The sequence below is a fragment of the Chenopodium quinoa genome, unplaced genomic scaffold (assembly GCF_001683475.1).
Source record: "Chenopodium quinoa cultivar QQ74 unplaced genomic scaffold, ASM168347v1, whole genome shotgun sequence".
Lineage (NCBI taxonomy): Eukaryota > Viridiplantae > Streptophyta > Magnoliopsida > Caryophyllales > Amaranthaceae > Chenopodium > Chenopodium quinoa.
The window spans coordinates 625,849-643,506 of record NW_018745650.1 but is presented as its reverse complement, the minus strand read 5'-3'; the positions used below and the strand labels follow the sequence as shown (position 1 = coordinate 643,506).

Below are 17,658 nucleotides of genomic sequence, written 5' to 3'. Positions count from 1 at the left end.
GACACATCACTTTCTTTCAATCCTTCTTTAACGGTTAAACTTAATATGTGAGCACAACATCTCATGTGTAAGAACCGACCACCCAAAACTAATGTCTTCCAACTTTCAAACCTTCTTTTCAAATATTGAATGCCAACATCATTTGAACTTGCATTATCTACAGTGACAGTCATTACTCTAGAAATACCCCATTCAAGTAGACACTTTTGGATAGATTTACCAATTGTTTCACCAGAATGACCAGCAATTATACAAAAGTTAATTATTTTTTTGTGCAATTTCCAGTTTTGGTCAATAAAGTGAGCGGTTAAACACATGTAATTCATATTTTGGCAAGAAGTCCAAGTATCAATGGTGAGACTTATACGTGAAGTGCACTTGCTAAAAAACCTTTTCAAACTTTTTTTCTCATCCAAATAAATCCTAAAACAATCTCTAGTCACTGTCCATCGAGAAGGAATAATGAAAAAGGGTTGTGTTACCTTCATAAAGTTGCGAACACCTTCATGCTCCACCATTCGAAAAGACATTTCATCCATGATCACCATCTTTGTCAGAGCTTTCGTAGTATCTTCTTGATTGAATTTGCACAGGTCAAGTCTACCTTTTTTTTTTATCCACAAGATTCCCATCAAGAGTTTGTTGACCAAGGGACAATAGTTGTTGATTTTGATCAATGTTTGGGGGGTATTCCTTACACCTCTTTATGTGGTTCTTCATGCCGGAAGTACCTTGAAGTGATGCACAACCAATGAATGTATGACAATAGATACATTCAGCCTTGTTTTCTCCATCCTTCTTTATAAAATGCTCCCAATGAGGAGAGCGCCTTTTTCTAGTTTTTTTTGAAGTTTCACTTAAGGGGGCAGCAACATCTGTAGGTTCAAAAGGTTGGTATGATGTATTTTGCTTGTCAAAGGGGTCATTATTTTCCGTCATTGGACAAGGGTCATACTCCCAAGGCTCGGGAGGAGGACTTGGAATTGGAGGAGCTTGACTTGTAGCCCATGAGTCTTCCATATCCCCACTACTTCCAGATTCCATACACTCCTACAAATGAAAAAAAAACAAATAAGTTCAATCATGTATACACAAATAACAAGAATGAGTCATAGCTATACGAGGGTTGAAAGGGTGAACATCTAGGACATATGTCTACTAAACACTTTTCCACGTCACACAAATACACAATCATAAAATCTCAGACAAGCAAGTGAATTAAAAAAACTATTGATACAACTACATCATATAATCACTCTGTGAGCCTTGCAGTACCTTATGCAAGTATTACTGAAAATGAGTCCAAAAGATGATGTACAGTTGTACACAGCAACACAAGTTACTGTTAAACCAAATTCCAGCTAACGAATATTACTCAATTCTGTTAAACAATACAACAACATAAAAACAGAACACCCAAAACAATTTTGTCAAATCAATCATGCATTACAGAATATTTCAGGTTGATGATCATAGCAGGCAATTTCATCCATATTTCGTTAGGACATAACAACAATTGTGGAACAAAATATGTATTACTTAAACTACATATAGTTCAATCAACTTATATACATTCTCCTTTAATTTGGGTACTTGCAGTATTCTACAACATGCATTAGTAACATTACATATAACGGCTTACCCATTATCCATTACAAATGAGTCAACTTTACGGCGTTATGTTCATCTTATAACAATGAGTCAATGATAGACATGCCAAATCAATATGCTTACGGCTTACCCATTATCCATTACAAATCCAAGAAAGGTTGATAAAAAATTAAAAATCCACAATGTCAGCAATGTGCAAAACAGGAGTGATACTTCAATTTCCTATCAACTTATCAAGTATCAAGACAACTATAGTCTACTACTGATGTTTGATGCAACTATAGTCTACTACTGAAGTGCTGATGCAACTATGTAACTCAAGTCATACCTAGTTACCTACTATAATCTAGATGCTCAGCAACAACACACAGGAAGCCATCACACAACACTAGAATATAGATGCTCAACACACAGGAAGCCATCACACAACACTATAAATGTTCAACAACATTATTACATAGCTACTATAGATGCTTAGCAACATCACACAACAACATCACTCTGAATCTTGGTTTGTTCTCAACAACCTTATTTCCACATCAAAAACAGAAATCTCACCTTACTCACTAATCCAAATCTAACAAACCTCAATTCTGAAAACCAAAATAAGTACCATTCCTCTAAAAAAAAACAAAAAAAAAATAAAATAATAGTACCACAATAAAAAAAAATCAGGAAAAAAACAATTACAAATCCGAAAAAAACCACAGATAGTCAAATACTATAAAATGTAAATTACCTCAACAGTGAAAGCTCAAAAGCCGCTCCAATGGAGAGCCAAAGTACGCTTTAATGGAGGAGATGAAGGAGTGAAAGCTCAGAGTCGCTTCAATGGAGGAGATGAAGGAGTATAGGTGTATAGCTCAGAAGCTGCTTCAATGGAGAAGTCGAAGTACAAAGAACCCTAAATTGAATCACCGACTTGTGAAATTAAAACAAGAGTTTAAGTTTAATTGAATTTAATCAATTCATTGCAAATAATTAGATATGGCAAAGGGATAATTACTTAATTACCTGAGGACATTAGGAGATAAAGGAGTGAAAGCTCAGAGCCGCTTCAATGGAGGAGATGAAGGAGTGAATGCATGAATGGAGATTAGAGAACCAGAGGTAGAGACATTAGAGAAGAGGAGGAGAGATAGGGGGATGGAGGCTGAGTGAAGTGAATGACTGAGAAATGAGAAAAGAACGAAGTTTAGGGTTTTCACTTTTTTTCTGTTTCTTTTTTTTAAAAAAAAACTGACATTTCTCATTTGAGATTTCGAAAAAATATATTTTCGGGACATTCGGGTACCCGAAATAGTGTTAACGGGTACTCGTTACCCGAACTGTTAAGTTCTTATCAGTTCAGTTACCCGGCCCGTTTTCTTTAAACGGTTCGGGAACCTGATTTTTCGGTTCGGTTACGGTTTGGTTTTTCGGGTTTTCGGTTTTTCGGATTTTTTTGCACAGCCCTAACCGAGAGGTCCTTCTAGATTGTTCAGATTCATTTAGTATTTCTTAGTGGGAATGTTTTTTTAAGTGCGTTTTTGCTAAAGACCAGGCGGACTGCTCAAACTTTTAGGATTCCGGACCAAGTGTGGAAGAACAACTATGGTTTAACTATGGTGTTAACCAATCGTGGCTGCTCCTAATCCTTAGTAGTAGGGGTATCAGTCGTCAATGGCCGACTAATCCCCTTGATTCGTCAATTTTTGTTGACTATTAACTTAGAGGGCGCCTCCTGTATTTATCCCAAGTAATACAGGCGGCTATCCGATGCAGATGTCAATTGCTGACACTTATGAAAGTGTTGAGTTATCCTTGTCTCAAAACGGATACGTTGTCCTTGGGGACAGCCGTATAGGGGCCGTGTAAGTAGTTTATAGAGCATTATTCCACCCAAATGGGAGCTTCTCTCTGCGACGAATCTCATCCAAATGGCATGTCGTCGGACGCCTGCTGTTTATTGGGACAGGTTGTATTAATTTAAAAATTAAGCGTAATCAAGCGGCTTGGTTCCTGGGTTGATTAGCCGTATGGTGGGCAAACAGGCGTGCCCTTTAGTAAATATGTGTTGGAGAGCATCCGTCTGTCTTGGGACAGACGGAGTGTACTCCTTTTTGAAACATATGAAAAGAAGGTAAACTTGGAACTTTCATTAATAAACTTTAAATAGTTACATCAAAAGTAATATTTTTTTCAGATTATCTACATTCCAAATCCTAGGTAGGGGTCGGCCCTCTGGAGTTTCCAGACGGTAGGTGCCGTCCCTGACCTCCTCACAGATTCGGTAGGGTCCTTCCCAGTTAGGAGTTAGCTTTCCCAACTCGTTGGCCCTGCCGACTGATTCCATCTTCCTTAGTACAAAGTCCCCTACTTTGAGTGGGCGCTTGTGTACTCTTCTATTGTAGATTCGAGTCATTCTCAGGCGGTATATTTCATGGCGTAGGGTAGCATTTCCCCTACGTTCTGGAAGGGAATCCAATGCTAGGCGCATTGCTTCCCAATTTGCATCTTCATCATACAGCATAACTCGGAGAGTCTGCTCATAGTGCTCAATGGGTAGGACAGCTTCTACCCCATATGCTAGGAGGAAAGGTGTTTCTCCAGTCGCTCCTTTTTCAGTCGTCCTTATGGCCCAGAGAACATGTAGTAGTTCGTCTGCCCATAGGCCGCCTGCTTTCTCAATCTTCTTCTTTATACCGTCTGAGATGATTTTGTTAAATGCTTCGACCTGGCTGTTTGCTTGCGGCCGTCCGACAGATGCAAAGCAGTAGGCAATGCGTTGATCCCTCAACTAAGTTTTGAGAAAGGGCGTCTCAAACTGGGGACCTTTGTCAAAAACCATGGACGTAGGAACCCCAAAACGAGTGATCACATTCCTCCAAATGAAAGAGATTACATCCTTGGTCTTGATGCCCCTGACTGCCTCGACCTCCACCCATTTGTTGAAGTAGTCGACTGCTACCAGGATGTACCTCCTGCCGCCTGATGCAGGCGTATAGGGTCCTAGAATATCCATGCCCCACTTAGCAAGTGGAATTGGGTTGTGGATAGCCGTTAGATCTGTAGCTGGACGATGAATCAATTTGCCAAACCTCTGGCACTTGTCACAATTTTTAACCAGATCCATGGCGTCTGCCTCCAGAGTCGGCCAGAAGTACCCTTGCCGCCTCACTCTCTGAGCAAGCGACCTATCGCCTATGTGAGAGGCGCAATATCCAGAGTGTAGGTCTTCTAGGACCTCTCGCCCTTTTTCTGGGGTAACACATTTCAAGAAGGGTGGAAGGTACCCTCTCTTGTAGATTTCTCCTTTTATCATTTCAAAACTAGACGCTCGCCTTTTTAGTGAGGCCGCCTGATGATGATCATTCGGCAAGGTGTCGTCTGTTAGGTATGCCCTGATTGGGTCCATCCATGTTGAGCTTCTATCAAGGACTGCAATGTTGTTTTCCTCAATACTCCGTTTTTCCATTACCTCCCAAAATACAGTTCTAGGGGTGTCGCATGAGGCCGAGGATGCCAGTTTGGACAAGGCGTCTGCCTGGTTATTCTCGGACCTTGGGACCTGGGTTAACTGGAAATCTTCAAGCGAGCTTGCCGCCTGCTTTACTGCTTCTAGATACTTGACTATAGCCGGATGAGTAGCTTCATAATCCCCATTGTACTAGCTGACTATGAGTTGTGAATCAGAACAGGTGGCTATCTTTCTTGCCCCGGCTGCTTTGCACATGCGGATACCAGCCAAAAGGGCTTCATACTCAGCTTCGTTGTTTGACGCCTGAAACTCGAAACGAAGCGCATATTCATACCTGTCGCCCTCTGGAAACTGACATACAATACCTGCCCTACAACCATTTACTGTGGAACTCCCATCAACATAGACTTTCCAGAGTTGGTCAATTTCTTCATATTCTGGTGGCCGGGTCATCTCAACTATAAAGTCTACAAAGGCTTGCCCCTTCACAGCTTTTCTGGGATCGAACCTGACCTCAAGGCTTTGGATCTCAATTGCCCACTTTATCATCCGTCCTGATGACTCCATGGTCGTCAGGGGTCGTTTGATTGGCTGGTCTGTGTAAACGACCACCGGATGTGCTAGGAAATAAGGCTTCAGTTTCTTCACTGCCATGTACAGGGCGAGTCCAAATTTCTCAACCAGTGGGTACCTCAACTCTGCATTCTTCAAGACATGACTGACAAAGTAGACTAGGAGTTGGCAGCCGTCTCTTTCAGCTAAGAGAACGACACTTAAAGCATGATCCGATATTGCGAGATACATGTAAAGCACTTCTTTTGGCAAAGGACTGACGAGTCTCGGCAGGGAATGCAGATGTTCTTTCAGCTTTTGGAGGGCCGACTCAGCATCCGGTCCCCATTCAAACTTTGCTTTCTTTCTAATTGTCTGGAAAAAGTAGAGGCACTTGTCGCCTGCCCGACTGAGAAACCTTCCGAGGGCTGTGAGGCAGCCTGTTAGCCTTTGTACCTCTCGGACTGTGCGAGGCGACTGCATGTCAATGACCGCCTGCACCTTGTCAAGATTTGCCTCTATTCCCCTTTGATTTATCAGGAATCCGAGAAACTTCCCAGACTCAACTCCAAAGACACACTTTTTTGGATTAAGCATGACTCGGTGCCGCCTGAGTGTGGCGAATGTTTCTCGGAGGTCTGCCAGATGGTCCTTTTGGAGTTTTGACTTTACAATTATATCATCAATATACGCCTCCACATTTCTTCCAATTTGTTCAAAAAACACAGTGTTTATCATTCTTTGGAAGGTTGTCGGGGCATTCTTCAGACCAAACGGCATGACCGTGCAACAATAGAGTCCCTGCTCTGTGACAAAGGCAGTTTTCTCTTGATCTTTTTTCCATAGAGGGATCTGGTGAAAGCCTGAGTAAGCGTCCATGAAGCTCATCAAGGCATGGCCGGCTGTTGAGTCGACCAAGCTGTCGATCTTTGGCAAAGGATAGCTGTCTTTCGGACATGCCTTGTTTAAATCAGTGTAGTCCACACACATGTGCCAGGAACCATTCGGCTTCTTAACTAGCACAACATTTGCAACCCATTCTGGGTAGAAACGCTACCGAATGTATCCCGCATCAAGTAACTTCTTTACCTCGGCGGCGGCCACCTGGTTTCTTTCTTCACCATGATGCCTTTTCTTCTGTCGTACCGGTTTCTTTTTTGGGTCGACAGCTAGCTTGTGTACCGCCAAATCTGGACTAATACCTGGCATCTCATTCACCTCAAATGTAAGAATATCTTGGAACTCTTTCAGCAGTTGGCGAAGGTCATTGCCAAGTTCAGTCAGAGCAGTCGTCCCCACCTTAACAATTCGGTCAGGACGACTGTCATCGAGGGCGACATCTAGGTGCTCCCCAGATGGATGAGGGCGGAATTCATCCGGCCGCTCCTCAGCCAGTGATTGCTATTGCTTATGATTTTTCTTGACCTCCGTCTCGGAGGCTTTTCTCTTCCTGCCGCCTGCCTCTTGGGCAGACGCCTCTTCTATGGCTTTGCCAGTTGGGCCGTCTGAAGTCACCGTTGTTTTGATGTCAGTGAGGTAACATTCTCTGGCCATTCTCTGATCCCCCCTTATGGGACCGACTGTTTTTTCATCCTTCTCAGACTTGAGCAACATAAAGGATAGAATGATAACTGCTTTAGAGTCATTAAGGGTGGGGCGCCCAAGGATCATGTTGTAGGCAGTAAGTTCTTCCACAACCAGGAAATAAATGACCATGTGGCGGCCCTCACCTCTCTCACCCAGACGGACGGGCAAGTCAACTTGACCAATCGGATGGATGACTCCCCCTCCAAATCCTACGAGAGGATGGGAGACAGGTTGTATACTCTCAGGCCTATACTTGAGCTTGGTCAAGCACTTATGGCTGATGAGGTCCGACGAACTCCCTGTATCGATAAGTATCCTACCGACTCTTTGATTGGCCACTTTACACTCGATGACCATTGGGTCGTCATGCGGCTGTCGGACACCACCCGAATCTTTCTCAGAAATAATAACCTCAGGAAACGAGGTACCAGAGGTCTCACCCTGATTAATAGAGTTAACATCCAGTTGTCTTATGTTATCCTTGTTTCCCCGAACAGTCGGGCCTCCCCCTGCATAGCCGCCTGCTATTGTATAGATGGCGGCTTCATCGGTGTCAGAGCTGTCGGCCGGCTTCTGTCTTTTTTGTCTGGCTGACTGATTCTGTTTGGCGGGGCTGTTTTCCTTTAGGTTTCTTGACATAAGAGTCCATATCACCTTTTTCAGCCAACTGATCCAGCAGACGCTTGAGACTAATGCATTCGTTGGTCTCATTCCCAACGTCATCATGAAAATGGCAGTGCTTGCCTTGGTTGCGCTTGCTAGGATCACCCTTCATAGGTGTCGGCTTCTCAAGTGAGAGTCGGCCTGTAACTTCTTTGAAAATGGTATGATTATCTTTGTTGAACTCATACTTGGGGGAGTATGGAGTGAATTCCTTTCTCTTCTTACTGGACGGCTGACTAGTGGAGTCCGCCATCCAAACATCTTTTCTTTTTTTCTCTTCCTTGGGGGCCGCTTTCTGTGAACGACCCTCCTTTTTCTCGTACATTTTCTAGTCCCCTTGCTTTCCCATGTGACAGAGGTCGACTGCCTGTATGTAGGTCTCGGCCTCCATCATTGCTTCTTGGAGAGTAGCCACTCTTTTTCTGACTAAATCGAATTTGAAGTTCAACCCGTCCTTCAATCCCTTGAAGAAATCAGTATAGGCTACTTCATCCGGCAGGTTGGGTATTTGTATCCTCATCCGGCGGCATAATGAGCTTTTGGAAAGAGAGTCATCCAAGTCATCCTCATGATTTGAGCAGAGTCGTCCATCATGGCCCGGGCCAGCTCCATTTTCTCTTTTTCGGCCTTGGCCGAGAGCTCATCGGTAAGGCTCTTCTCCTGCTGGACCAGGCGCTCTTTGACCGAAGCCAAGGATTTCTCCAAGGTCTCGTACTGAGTCATCTTCTATTTAAGCGGCCTCAGCTCATCCTTGAGGCTCTTGACCGTCGCCTCCAGTTCGTTGTTCTTCTTTTTGGCCGCCTCCAACTCAGTACAGATATTGGCAATGGCCTGCGCCTGATAATAAAGAATGTCAGTCGTCAAAAATTCATTTTGGGCAATTTGAAACATTGCCTTATCAGCGTCAGAGGCGGCCATAGCTTTAGCAGCCCTTACCTCCTTGTTTTTGGCGTTGATCGGCCTACGAAGGCCGTGTACTCTCAACATGGTCTGAAAACAGGAAAAACAGGCGTCAGATTTGAGAAGAGCAGGCGGTATGACAAGTATGAAAGTTTAAAAATATTCTAAGTCTACCTCAGAGAGGAGACCCGTGATGCCATCCAAGTCAAGGGTGCCGACTCCCTTGACCGCGTCCCTCTCCTCTTGAGGGACGACCTTAATCATAGACTTGGCCATTTGGACCAAGTCTGGCTCTGAAGGGCCGCCTACATCAAAACAGAGAAACATTAGAAACATGAAGAGAGTGATAAAGAAATAAGCAAGTCTAGCAGAGCAGGCTATACTTCTCGGGGGTCGTGTCACAACAGGCGGAGGGTTCCCCACACTTTGTGGGGTGGCCGGCTGCTTGTCAGCCGATTGCTTCCTGGTAGATCCAGGCGTACTCTCACCAGTTAGCTTCCGAACCTTCGAGTCCGGTTGGTGGGAGGATGAGGGTTTGGAAGTGCCCGTCTACAAAAGAGACAACTGGTCAATATTCATCAAGCAGTCTTTCAAAGACGAGTTTTAAGAATCGACACTCACTGTGAGCGTCCCCTTGGTAGGAGAACCAGAAGCGGTTCGCTGTTGTTGCATTATGGAGGCTCGCAACATTGCAACCGCCTTCTTGGAAGCAATAATTTAGTCCATAGCCTCAACTACAAATGAGAACCACAAAAGTTAGAAAAGTTTTCAAACAAATCAAAGTGAAGGGTACATAATTTCAAGTGGTCGGCTACCTCTGGAGGACCGACTGCTAAGGCCACAGGCGGCCAGGAAAAACTCGTCATAGAGCCATTGAAACTCTGGGACGCATTTAAGGGGCACCCGTTCTCGTACCCTAGTAGTAGAGTTTGCCCTAATCTCTACTTTAAAAAGCCCTCGGTCCAGGATCTCTTCCCTGGCTTTGAGGGGAACCAGCGGCATGCTGCGACCGCCTGCTAGAAGAGGCGGACCCTTGTTCCACCTATTGTAGCGTTTGTTCAGCAGGCGCTCGGGGCTGGAAATGATGAGGAAGGTGTTTCTTCAATCCTTCCATTTATTCTCTTTGCCTTTGGTCATAAGATAGCCCTTATGACTTGTTATTTGGTACCAGCCGGTACCGCTTGCTTTGGGGGTTCGGTTGAGGTAGTTCATATGGGCGAACGCCTCGAAATTTGGTTCCACCCCATGCATCTCACATCCGGCAACATAGCCAAGAATGTTGAACCAAGAGTTGGGGGCTAACTGTCAAAGCCCCACCTCGTACCCATCGAGGATCTGCTGGACGGCCGGATGCAATGGGAACCGCAATCCAGCCTTGATGGCTGCCTCGTAACAGCCAAAACAGGCGTCCCCATAGCTGGCGCCCTCTGGCCAGACGACTGTGTCCTCGCCATCCGGCATGAATACTCTGTAATTCGGACCCATCGTATGGTCCGAAAGAAAGGTGTCTATGCGCTCTCTCATGGCCTTGATTCGGCCCTTGGGTACATGGCAGTAATAAGGAGTGTTCAACTCCCTATGAGAGGCGGATGGTTCCGACCAACCTTCGCCCTTTTCAGCCGCATGAGAATCTCTCGCCTCATGCAAGCGATTATGTCTCTGTTCCGAGCTTATAGAGGGACGGCTCGACGAGCTAGAGCTAGACTCGCTATCAGAAGAGTCCGACTCCTCTCCATTTCCTGAAGGGGCCGACCCCTCTTCTTCTTCGGGAGCCGTCTGCTGACTGGCAGGTCAACTGTAAAGTGAGAAGGGAGTACCTTAGATCCCTCCTCAGAGCTCTTGGTTAAAGGGCCGTCTTGGGTCCCTGCGGTATCAGGCGGCTGGTCCGATATTTCACTAATCGGAACCCGGAAAGAGGAGCCATCAGAGTTTTCTATTCTTTTGGTCTTTTTTGTTCTTGCCATACTGACCTGCATAAATACAAAGACAGTTGGATTCCGGGACTTGCGCAAAGTTTGAAGTACCGCAAGGCAGTCGGCACCCCTAGTCCTAAACTCAGTCGTCCCCGGTGACCGGCTGATTGCTAACCTAGGTCGTGCCGGATGCTTTTGAGGTCTCATTTTCAAAAAAGAAAGAAAGAGTGCAAAAGCAAAAAGAATTAAAGAACAGACGGTTACCTGAAACTTAAGTTCCGAAGAAGCTTGATCAAAGTAGGCGCCCAGTAAAATAGTCGTTCTGGCAAGTCAAAAGTTGCAAAGGGTCAGAGCTCAAGTTCAGGGGTCCGAGAGATCTCTTTCTGGAAATAATGTGAACAAATGTGAACAAAAGACTTGTTGACCAGCCCTATTTATAGGGAGGGAAAGAGCAGAAGAGCATTCAAATTCAAAAACTTGGGCGGGAAAATTCTCGGCCAAGCTATCCGTCGACACTTGTCGCCTCCCCACTGGGCGACGCTTTTCACAGGTCGCACGTGCCAGGTCACGTGCCACCTGTGAGGGGCAAATGATTAGGGGGATTTTCCCTCCAATCACCCCTCGCCATGTGGACCAATCAGGTCCTGACAAGTGTCACCTAGTTGGACTTATCAAGACCTGTCGCGTGGCACACTTCGGCTGGTCCACCATGGACCTCCTATGCTATGCCATGTGGCCCTTTCAGCCTTGCCTAAACATGTAGCAAATTGGGCCTAAATCCCAAGAAAGCCCAATCAGTCCTATGGTTGGCCAAAAACCCTAGAACCTGGCATGCTTCCCAATGCTATGAATACTGTCATAAATGCTCATTAATGACAGAGATTGTTCACAAAAAACACACGGATTGCACAAATCCCAAGACAATCACACACCACTCGGTACCGCCTGCTAGACCCGTCCTAGCATCTGGCACCTATTTACATTCCGCATTACAACTCCTTCACTCGCTAACTTGATCTTTGGAGGCGGAGCTCCCTACCCAAGGAGTCTCCGTTATCTTGCAGGTACAGGCGCGTGGTTCCAGCCTTGAAGTTGTAACTCTCCTAAGGGACACAAAAAACCCCCGAAACATGTATGTTTTAATCCTTTTCCGGAAAGTCTCATACGACTTGCGGAAATGAATTTATTTTAAATGAGAAGTTCATCTGGTTTTAAAAAAAAAAAGTGTCTTAGCTAGAATCAATAGACATCATTCTTCAAGTAGCATAAGCCCCACCTTGAGGATGACCAAGTGAAAGTTGTATGATGATTTGAAATTTAATTGAGCTTAAGTGGAACAAAAAATCTTGCGTAGACCTGATTCACAAAATATTATTGTGAACCCGAGGTTTTTACTCTTGCAACTGACATTATATAATGACCCTTATTTTACATAGTAACCATATTTTTTAACACATTAACCTTTATTAAAATTTGTGTGATATTTAATATTATTATGAACGTACGACATTATGTTAAACATAGTTACCCTAATTTTAACATAATAACCTTTATTATTTATATTGATCGGTATATAAAAAATTTCATTTAAAAAAATAAAATAACCTCTTATACCTTTATAATACTATAATAATTTTTATTTCAACATAATAACCTTTATTTTAATATAGAGGCCTTTTTTTTATAAGAAAAACCATAATATCTCTAATATTAGTGGTGTACAATAAATTATTGTGCACCAAGTCCATTTAAAAGTTTGTATAAGCCGAATGGATAAATTTAAGTTTCTCTCTGAGATAAATCTGTGAATATATCTCCTCTCACAACCTAATCATTTTCTTTTATCTTTTAAATGATAAAAGTAAAATAATAAAGTGGCATAAAAATCAATGCATAAAGTTGTGAAAGGAGATAAACCGAGATTAACTGGGGCTTCCTCCGAGCTGAATAGGGTCATGTACAAATTGAGTCTTGGAAGAGTAATAGAGAGGGTCCATTGGGGTTGAGCAAGTAAAATGGCTTAAATCAGGAGTATGAATTTGTGGGCCGGTGGCTGAGAGGAGAGGTCTGTTCATGAGGAAGGAGAGAAAAGAAAAAGGGTAATGTCGACAACACCAAAAAAGTTGCGTAAAAAACTTACCGACTAGTTATATGTATCAACAATTTGGAACGGAACGCTGTACATAGTGAAAAAAAATATAGAATTACAAACAATTTAGAAAGTCTCATGCCGTTCCATAACACATAAAGCTATCATAACATGCTACAGTATTTGATTCTTGTCCCTGTGGAGTTTGGAGATCCCATATCAGGGCAAATTGAAAGAGAAACAATAAATGTAATAGACTTAGTTCACAAGTAATGTATTTCTTATGCAACTGACTGAACTGCCCTCTCAAAACTGTCTTCTGCATCAGACAAACGTTTAACGAACATGTGCTCAGGATGTGTAACCTTCAACTGACTGCAAAAGTTGATGATCATTTAATATAAGCTTTTTCAAAACACATAATTTCAAAATAAAAAAAGATTTCAATTTCAATTGTCTAGAATAGAACCTAGAAACTGCAAGTACACTACAAGTAAAGACAGGAAATACAATAATTAAGCACAGGATCAAATTTATTATATGCTAAAACAAAAATGACAACAATACATAGCATAGGACAAATAAAAGGACGTGAGACTACTATTTGTATTGAATTTGCAAAAAATGGGTACAAATGAAAGATCATGGCTTATATAATCGTAAAGACTTCAGGGGCTATGATTCATCATCATCAACGCTAAAAGTGGTAAAATAATCATGAATCTGGAATGAGGTGCAGTGCAGCATATTAAGTGAAGCTTCTGACCTTCCCAGATGACTTAACACATACCGATGTCTACTTGAAAAACCAAATGCTTATAAAATTAAACATGGAAAAGAACTTTATTTCTATTTTTTTAACAAAAAGATGATCATGACTGCTATTACGTCTACTAGGACTTTGAAAACAGAATTAAAGGAAAGAGAAAGTCCTGGCATATGCAGGGCATGTTAAACCTATTCTGAGATGAGGTAATAACTCTAGGATGATCAAGATAGTCTTGCAACTTTTATATTTCACAAGGCTATAAACAGCTTTGGTTCTTGGCACAGGTAAAAAAAATATAAAAATGGCAGTGTCATTCAGAGAACGAAGTTGATTATCCCTACACTCTGATGGTTCTTACTCTTGGTTTTTTTTTTTTACCATTTCTCTACCTGAAACATACAACCAAAAGTAGCTTTTGCGGCATAGAAGTAAAACCCATAGTCCAGTAAAGAAGTTAGCACCAACTACCAAGAGCAGCAACAGAATTAAAGTACATAGATGTGATATATACTGCACTACTTAAGTAACATAATATCACAACTGCAAAGAATATTTAAGTTTTTTGTAACAAAGGCCAAGCATAACAATACAATGGATTACTCCATTAGTCATTACCTCAGGTATCGGGTTGTTGGCTTGCTAAGGTGAAGACAGCACACAACCAAATTTGACAATGTTTCAGCATCCTTTGCATCCTGCATCAGACACAAGTTAAACCATCTGTTATCAGGTATTTCTGTGGACCAGATCAATTTCCATGATAGAGTCAACATGGTTCCCAAGAATGAAAGATAAAAGGAGCAGTATCAACTACAAATCTACAACACACAAACTTATTGACAATAACCTTTTATTATCCATCCTTCAAAATTTCCCATGTACCCCCCATGGATTTAATTAAACAACCGGCAAAAAAACCTTGTGATTGGAGGTTACCCATTTGGCACATGATTCTTGTTGGCAGTTTTGTTCTAAGAACATAAAATAGATGCTCTTGTATCACTAGGTGTATGATAGGAGAGCACTGATGATCAAGAGAGAAATGCGAAAAGAAAGTAGATTGTGGAGTATCAGTCTTAATGGATTCTTAATAGATTATTTTAGGACCATTTAGCATAGGAATTGAATGCCTGAGATCATCAAGCGAATGAAACGCAGCACTTTACTGAAGTAAAGAGCAGAAGAACAAACTAAGGTACCATTGATGTGGTAGCAGCTGTATAGGAAAGAAAGTTCCAAAAGGTTATAAAGTCGAAACAGGGTGCATTAATTTGGTTTCATTAAAAACATCCATTGTTGGTCAATCTATCCATCAATTGTTTTGCCAATGTCAAAACCTAAACCTTAACAACAGCTCCTGGCACCGGCATCTGTGATCTAATGTTCAGAGTGTGAAAATCATGATTTCTGACTGTAATTTTACAGTTTTAAACCTGGCTTGGGAAGATAATGGTCTGTCCATTTATTCAGATATTCAAAAGAACACATTTAGATGATAGCAAGAACACAGTAGGGAAGGCAAATTTTAGCCAAGCAAATTTTTTGTCTTATGATGATGTGGCATTTAATTCAAGTGAATTTAAAGCTGATTATGGTTACCTATGTGATGAATAATTAAGAGAACACTGAACTTATTATGTTTAACTTGTATACTAATAATAACAGTTAAAGTCAAAAGTTATCTAATGTTGACCCAATTATTTTACATAACCATTTCTTTCTTTATTATATACTCCGTATCTCATAAATCGCTTCCTAGTTTAGTAAGTCATATCAAAAAGCACCCTTGATTGATGATACTATCCACTACTTAGAGGCAACACTCCTATATCTTAACGTGTCCAAGCTCCTAATCAAATGGGGTTTATACTAGTCATGTTTCAGTTTATAAGAGGAAACAACAACCTAGAGTAATATATTTAAAATATAGACAAGTTCCAATAAAAAAATCAGAAAATCTTTAAAAGCCGTCAGAATCATTACCACTCATACAACCAAACTCAATGGTCAATAGTCTCAATACCCACAATCTTTTAAGTAATTCAAATATTTTACCTTGTTCAGAGCTTCAAGTAACAGTGATTCTGCTTCATCAAAATTTCCCATATGCATACAACAGACAGCCTTGCCATTCAGGATCAATCCAGTCATTGAATACTTCTCAGAGAAATCCTGGAAGATGAGATATGCCTCCTGTATCTTGGAACCTCCCTATAACAAAGAAAACGTATCTTTAGCAGTCAACTCATGTACCTGGAAGAGGAACAGAAAAACAGCCGCACATACCACTGCCAAATTTAGCCAGGCATTAGCAAGTTGAGTCAATGTGTGGTCCTCATCAACTTGTTGCATAATCTTTAGCTGTTTATCTGCATGTTCTGATCTATGCATCTTGATATATATTTGGACATTCAATGCATGCCTGTGTAAGACAGTAAGAGAGGAAGCAAACCTCAGGATACAGGAAAACATCTTTCACACAACCAAATAAGACTTCCTAAAGAGTATGTGCAATGTTTCCATTATATTCAGCAAATAATAAACAGCGAAACCATACACATAACAAGTCCTACAGCTTCTTCATTATTAGTGTTAACAAGGAATCATAATAGTAGCACAGATGTTGATCAAGCATAAATCAAACAAATACCGATCTAAGCCACATTAACATGAAATTGGAACATGCAGTTATAACTTATAAGCAATAGCCCGGCTTTGTATTTCACCTCTATACATAAGTTTCTGCAAAGTAACTTGTTCGACTTACGGACAACAAATACCAATAAAGCTCATTTCAGCATAAGGTTTTTAGGTGAAATAACAATGCCAGTGTGGCTATAATGGTATGAACCTATAACCAATATATTAAGCTAATGACACGCAATTATCGAGCATTAATTAAAGTTTAAGAATCCAAAAAACCAATAAATATCTACAATAAAAACTTAGAATGTGGGAAAATACTAACAATTCCATAGTTCCTCCAACATGAGTATGCTTCAAAGCTTCACTGTAATCTTGTTCATGCATAAATATAATACCAGCAACAAGCCTCAATGTCGGTATGTTTCCAATGGCAGAATCCGCTAACCACTCCTTTAAACTCGAAATCGCCGATTCCTGCAATCATATCAATCCATTTCACAATGACTAACATCTAAACATCCCTTATCATAGTATCAGTAACTCAAAATTCGTCACAATTGAGATCCCAACTGCTAAGATGAAAAAGGCTACAAAAATCAAATCAGTCCTTTGATCTATCAAAACGAACCTTACGATTGTGCAATATTCTTTACATTACAGCAATTGAAAACATGAATTATGAAATATTAACACTAATCTAGTGACAATTAAAACAAGAAATCATCGATAACAAGAAAAATGAAGATGAAACTTGGCGAGATCTGAGAAAAGGGACCTTATTATCGGGAGAAGAAAGATAGAGAGCGAGAAGTTTGACGGCTTGAAGAGGAGTGGCAGCAGAAGAATCGATTTCATTGATGACAAGTTGGTGGCTGCCAAGAGCAATGTAAGATCTGTAAACGAAACAATCTCTTTCGATTGCATCTTCGGGAGAAAGATTGGGGATGTCGCTATTGTTGATGGCTGATTGGTAAGCTCCCAAGTAGAAATTATTCCGTAGATTGAACAGAAGATCTGGTGCCGCCATTGATGATAGATCTCGAGATCAGAATGCTCGGGGTTGGGGAGGAAGAAAGTGATTTTATGTATTTTTTGGTGTAAAGGAAGAAGAGAGGAGTGATTATGATCGCACAACACACTCCTGAGGGAGAAATTCCCAATTTATTTCGAGTATATCGGCTATCGACTCGACTACGAATATATTAAAAAGCGTTTCTAAGAACGTCTGTAGAGGTTAGTACTGTCAAAATGGTTTGCCAGTTTAGTTTCGGTTCGGTTTGAAATCGGTTCAAGTGTCTTACGGGTCGGTTTCAATTCGGTTTAAATAATTATCGGTTCGTTTCAGTTTCGGTTTATTCTTGAACGGTTTAAATTCGATTCGCGTTGTAAACGGTCCGGGTAGTAAACGGTTTGGTGCAAACGGGTTGCGGTTTGTTAACGGTTCGGTGTAAACGGTTTTTATCCCGGT

General features: G+C 41.6%; 2 protein-coding genes across 2 annotated transcripts; both read right to left on the bottom strand.

Moving 5' to 3' along the window:
- Positions 1 to 7,024: 7,024 nt before the first annotated feature.
- LOC110716878 lies at positions 7,025 to 8,198 on the bottom strand. Its single transcript, XM_021895530.1, has 2 exons — positions 7,806 to 8,198; positions 7,025 to 7,651 (listed from the first exon to the last, which is right to left on the bottom strand). Exons 1-2 carry the CDS (start codon positions 8,196 to 8,198, stop codon positions 7,025 to 7,027), a joined length of 1,020 nt encoding a protein of 339 aa, XP_021751222.1.
- Positions 8,199 to 12,868: 4,670 nt separating this feature from the next.
- On the bottom strand, positions 12,869 to 17,352 carry LOC110716820 (coatomer subunit epsilon-2-like). The gene is made up of 6 exons (XM_021895462.1): positions 16,966 to 17,352; positions 16,513 to 16,664; positions 15,831 to 15,966; positions 15,600 to 15,755; positions 14,160 to 14,239; positions 12,869 to 13,150 (listed from the first exon to the last, which is right to left on the bottom strand). The coding sequence occupies exons 1-6, from the start codon at positions 17,215 to 17,217 to the stop codon at positions 13,057 to 13,059; spliced, it is 870 nt and encodes a 289-aa protein (XP_021751154.1). The 5' UTR covers positions 17,218 to 17,352; the 3' UTR covers positions 12,869 to 13,056.
- Positions 17,353 to 17,658: the final 306 nt, after the last annotated feature.

Bases quoted from the DNA above. Each gene is read 5' to 3' on its own strand.
- LOC110716878 (XM_021895530.1), bottom strand. From the start codon at position 8,198: ATGTACGAGAAAAAGGAGGGTCGTTCACAGAAAGCGGCCCCCAAGGAA. The intron at 7,652-7,805 runs GTCAGCCAGACA...TCTATTAATCAG, and splicing joins AGCCCCGCCAAACAGAATCA to GGTGAGACCTCTGGTACCTC.
- LOC110716820 (XM_021895462.1), bottom strand. From the start codon at position 17,217: ATGGCGGCACCAGATCTTCTGTTCAATCTACGGAATAATTTCTACTTG. The intron at 15,756-15,830 runs GTATGTGCGGCT...TCTTTGTTATAG, and splicing joins CCTGGCTAAATTTGGCAGTG to GGAGGTTCCAAGATACAGGA. The intron at 13,151-14,159 runs GTAATGACTAAT...CAACTTTTGCAG, and splicing joins CCAACAACCCGATACCTGAG to TCAGTTGAAGGTTACACATC.